The sequence below is a fragment of the Urtica dioica genome, chromosome 8, assembly GCF_054948205.1.
Source record: "Urtica dioica subsp. dioica isolate 48M chromosome 8, U.dioica_male_clone48M_v1_H2, whole genome shotgun sequence".
Lineage (NCBI taxonomy): Eukaryota > Viridiplantae > Streptophyta > Magnoliopsida > Rosales > Urticaceae > Urtica > Urtica dioica.
In genome coordinates, this window is record NC_142763.1 from 37652652 (window position 1) to 37658234 (window position 5583).

Here is a 5583-nt window from a genome sequence, read left to right on the forward strand (position 1 = left end):
TAGATTAAACAAAAACAGTGAATGCGTGGTTTTAAAAGATTGGCTAACAATGAATAGAACCAACATTATTGCGAATCCCTGTAATATTTTGAAAGGATATGGAATTCGGATTTATAGGAAGCCATGATGACTTGATATCAGTCCAATGCTTTGCTTGCTTTCCACGAAATTTCCTCATCCTAGTTCACGTTTAGATATTGATTCAAAATTTAATGTAACATTCAAGTGGATATTAATGGCGCCTAATAAATACTAGGGAAGTAAGGTGTCGAACTCAGAGAGAACGAGTAAAGAAATATCAATCTCAAAATGGCATTTATTTCAATGGTCCCAGCAGCACAGCAAGGTGGAAAATAGTTCCACCGGAACTGACAGGAGAGACAACACAAACTATAGATAGAAACACTCGGAATAAACGAACAAATCTTTTTCTGGGTAAGAATATGGACAGAATATAAGTCTCCCTCGAGATTAGCTACTTATCTTCTTCACCTTCGTCCTCACTCCAGCAATTGTTCTTCAGAGTTGATCGTGGTGTCAAAATCTCGCTAGTCATTCTCACAAAGCTGTAGTACGACTGAGTCCCACCCACACCGAGCGACTCGGTGTTTATTTCCTCGACTGAATACCCCTTCATATGCACCGGGAACTTTGAGGGAAGATCTTCTCTGGCTACAGACGAGTGCAGAGCCACCGAGAATTCGCTCGGCTCGAAGCAGGCCAAGACCCTCTTAAGCAGCTGGCTCAGACTGACCTCTCCGAGCTCATAGCCCATGGCTTCAAAGCTCGCGTAGCTGAAACCCTCTTCCGGGGTCACGTGAATAGTTGATATCGCCTCTCCCTCGATGGAGTTCATCGAGTACCCGCACGGGTCAAACTCGAAATCGCAGATCTCCGACCGGGGTAGAATCTCTCTGATGCCGGAATCCTCGGTGATTGAGGCGGCGCCGCCACTCTCCGGCGTCTTGAAGAACACCGAGGCTCTTTCTCTGTCCAACCCGGTCATGCACATTTCGAGAGTGAGGACCGCCGACTCGCTCGAGACCTCTGCATGGGCAGAGTAAACATGCCACTTCTGTTGCTGCCCTGGGCCGCCCATCATGTATGCCTTGCTGGCAAGGCCGAGTTTGCCGAAATGGCCGTCGAGGACCGCCACTTCCTCGCCAAAGCTCCGATGCGGATAAGACTGAGCGCCGGGGAATATGAAGCTCCCGCGGGTGTACCTCACTGACCTCACGGTGAGGGACAGCGAGTCGGCCAGCTTAAGAATGGCTGGGATCGAGAGGAGGAGCTTTGTCGTGCCACAGGTCTTTATGATGAGCTTGTAGGGGTAGACAAAGAAGCTCGACTCCGAGAGGACGTACGAGTCGAGATCGTCGTTGGAGAGAGAGGAAACGATGGTGCACTCGGCCGGGTTTAGAATCTCATCCAATTGAGATCTCGAAAGGGAGCGGAGGCCGAGCCCCAAAGGGTCAGTGAGGAGTCCGGGCTCGAAGAGAGAGACTTCGAGCCTCTTTTCATAGCCTTCGAAGCCAATTGCAGAGACTGGGACGGCCATTTCGAAGAAATACAAGGAAATAATCGACTTGCAGATTGCAAGGACAGGGGTGACTAGATAATCGAACAAAACAGAATTCTACGAAAGTGGTGAAATGTTTCTAAACTGCACGGGAGTTAATCAAGATGGCTTCCTCACGCACTGCAGAACGAATAAAGTGAGATAATATTAGAGAGGTTATTTAGAAATAAAAATGATAGAAGTATGCACCAATTGACATAATCGAAACAAGAACTCACGTTCGAGTAAGCAGCGGATTTGAATTTCTTGATTCCACCGGCGGGTCGAACGTCTTCAATGCTGTAATCGAGGGGAGCTTCGTACCATAAAGATTCCTTCTTTCCACCTTCTGACTCCATTAGCTCATTCAATCTTGAAAACAGAGAATCATATAGTCAGTAGACCGAAGCTAATTAAGGTTTGGATACAAGTGGCTCTAAAAGTTCTAACATTACCAACACTCAAATCATAACGTTAACATATCAGAGCCTTCTGATGAATTAAATAGCAGAACTCTCAAATGTTAAAGAAAATAGAACAGCGATGACAACATAAGAAGCATTTATCGTCGTGTGATTCTATATTACAAGCTCCAAAGAACATCAAACGTAACAGTAATACATTAATAATTAAAATAAGAATAAAAGAGGAATCCTCAACATTAACAATTCACCACTATATACCAACAAAGAATCCCATTCATCTCCAAAACCTAACAATGTATACGAGTTTTCTAAACATCAAGCTATAAATCATAATAAAACTTACATATAGCATCAGGCAAACCAGATCTAGACCATAACTTTCAAATATATAAGAACTAGGCTCTGAAACCCGAAATCCATAGATATAGATTATGAATGTTCGTTGCATAGGCGAGGAATCCTCCAATAATTCGTTTTTTAACGTCTAAAACCAAACCCTAGAGTACTAAAACCGAAATTTCAAGAATCGTAAAACAGAAAAAAAATAAAAAAAAATAAAAAATAAAAAACGAAGAACAATGCACCACGAACGCCAACAAGTATGAAAATAAAACGAAATATACAAAATTCTAACCAGTCAAAAGACGATCGACAATAAGATCAAATCTGAAGAAATGGTAATCACCGTGAACGAATTTAGAGAGCAAAATTTGGGGTTTCCTTTACAAAACAAAGTATGCGGTTTAGAAGATGCTTAAAAATTGTAAAACGAAACTGCTGCTTTATAGAGACAGGAGAGAGAACTTCCATAATCTATGTTGCCACGTGGCTTAATAAATTAACAACACGTGGCATGGACCTACGTTCACCACGAAAAATATTCGCTTTTGTTGGAAAAGCGAATAAATAGTACCTTTTTAGTCACGCATCTGGTGTTAGGATTATCAGCCAAGCATTAAGGAAAGTTTTTTTTTTTTTTTGTGGGAGCATTAAGGAAAGTTAATACCACGCTTGTTGTAAGATCTACTTTCGCATGTGCTACACGTGTTAATAGTACCACGCTTGGTTATTCGATGACCAAGCGAATCTCTTACGTGGTCATGAGTAACGCATATGGCAACTCTTATGTTATTTTTATCTGAGAAAAAAAAAAACTCTATTATTTTAAAAGGTTATTATGTGAGGATTAAAATACCGCTTTATCTTATCCCTCTCATGCATTTGAAGTTTTTATGATAAAGTTTATGCATAAATGTCTTATGATGTGGATGTTATAGATTATGAGAGATTTAGTATTCTGTTCATACACTATTAGTGAGCGTTATGATGTTCTATTAGCTATATTTCTGTAGAAATTTAATTAGCATTTGATTACTTTATTTCTTATAATTGAATATGTTTGTATATTTAAGAATTCTTTAGAGCTCTGAGAGCGTCTAAATAAATGTTACCTTGTTTCGATAATGACTTGTGTGAATAAGAGGTAATAAAGAAACAAAAAAAAAAATAGTGTTGATATAATGAGTTAGTGGGAGCATCTTTGATCCTATCCACTAATACTTCATTAAACGAGTGAGAGCTTCCTTAATTGGAACCTAACTACTCTAGTTCTCTAAATGAGTGTGAGTTTTCTTAATGGGAACCTAGCTACTCTAGTTCACTAAATAAGTGGGAGCATCCTTTAAAGTATCCTACAACTATGTTTTCAAATTATTAAGTGGGAGCATCCTTAATTGGATACTAGTCACTGTTGTTCGTCGATTAAGTAGGAGGTTCCGAATCCCGCCACTTGTTGTTCAATGCATAGTAACATTCTTCACAGGATCAAGTTCATCAAATGATGACGTTTTGCTATCATTAAATAATTTGACTGAAAGGTAATTGAAAATTACCTTACCACATGGATCGATAAATCGATAAATATAACTTAAGAAAAAATGACACTTTCCTTATTAACAGAGTTAATGGAATAATGGGAGCATCCTTGCAAGGATCGTCGTCACCTCACTATCATCAACAATATCTTTCACTCAATGAAAGATATGATCATGAAGATCATAATAACTTAAAAGATGCCATAAACCCAATTTAGTAGATCTGCCAGTTAAGTTTTTGACTTAATGTATTAGAATGGATCTATAAAAGGTTAATGAAAGCATTCAAGCTTAAATAAGCTTAATGGTGTTAATGGGTTTTGAGCCCTTGATTAAAGACATTGGCAACGATGATGCTCTTCTGATACCACTAACCAATTCATTGGGTTTTCCAATTGGAAGTTATTGAACTGTCCTTATGGATAAAGTTCTTAAAAACTTATGACATGGATGAAAGTAGTGTAACTACTAAAACAATCACAAAGGTTGATCCAAGAATTAAATAAACTAAGTACGATTGTACTTAAGAGTTTATTGAATAAAATTGATATTACAAGAATGATCGATAAGTGTAACTCCTTAAACACGTGTCAACGATTGACACAAGGAAATTGACTGAGCTGGTCGTTTCTATAACCTAAGTTTTAGAAACAACTAACTCTTTCCATAATATCTCAAGTATACTTATTGATATAAGGTATATAGCTCGACTGACGAGGCTGAAGACATTGTCATTATAAGGGCTAACCATTAGTCCTTTGACAAATGCTCAATTTCCGAGAAATCTAGCAAATGTTTAAAACACGATGATTTCTGGAAATAGTGAGATACGTAATCATTATAGATATATTAGAACCTTGAGTCATGTGTATATTGAATATGAACACGACCAATAAGGATCGACTAGTAATAACCAAATAATGGAAACAGGTCAATAAAAGTTCTTAAAAATATGTTCAATGATATCACACTATAGTTAGTGGTGATGAGATTGAAACATGCCGTGATACAACTAGTCTTGGTGCCAAAGAGATGTACACCAGTGATAGGGGACTTATTATCAAGAAGATATAAAGTCTGGTGTATGATCTGACCGTATGCGAAGTGTTAATATGTTCTATAGTAAATTGATTTACTAATGGACAACTTGACTTGACCTTATAAAGGTAAGTCAAGCATCATTTGCAAAGTACCATGAACTAAAGAATGTTAAACGAGAAATACGTTGATGAGACAAAATCGATAGAGTAATAGATTAAGGTGAGACTCCATACGATAGGAATCTCAATCCTGGTAAGACTTCTAGCTATTTTTATGACATGGCTAAGAATAAAATGGCTTACATGAATTGCTTTATCTTCTCTGATCAAAGTGGGAGATTGTTAGGAATTCTTGCCCACAAGAGATAATTATAAACGATTACTAAATAGAATAATGGTTTACTTTGTTAGCATCATATGATCACTGGGTTGAGCTCTGAATATCAGAATCAATAGCAACTATAATCCGTAGCCTCCGTATTAAACTGAGTCACGTGCTGGGCACCTAAGTTAAAGCATGGTCGATGACTGATACATGCTTGGATAGCTGTATCTAAAGTCATATATGTGGAACAAGTGGGAGATTGTTAGGAATTCTTGCCCACAAGATATAATTATAAACGATTACTAAATAGAATAATAGTTTACTTTGTTAGCATCATATGATCAGTGGGTTGGGCTTTGAA

The 5583-nt window shown here is 38.1% G+C and overlaps 1 protein-coding gene across 1 annotated transcript; it reads right to left on the bottom strand.

Annotated features, from left to right (window-relative positions):
* Window positions 1-298: 298 nt before the first annotated feature.
* Window positions 299-1693, bottom strand: LOC149389650 (S-adenosylmethionine decarboxylase proenzyme-like). The gene has a single exon (XM_089623467.1). It carries the CDS (start codon window positions 1556-1558, stop codon window positions 476-478), a length of 1083 nt encoding a protein of 360 aa, XP_089479593.1. The 5' UTR covers window positions 1559-1693; the 3' UTR covers window positions 299-475.
* Window positions 1694-5583: the final 3890 nt, after the last annotated feature.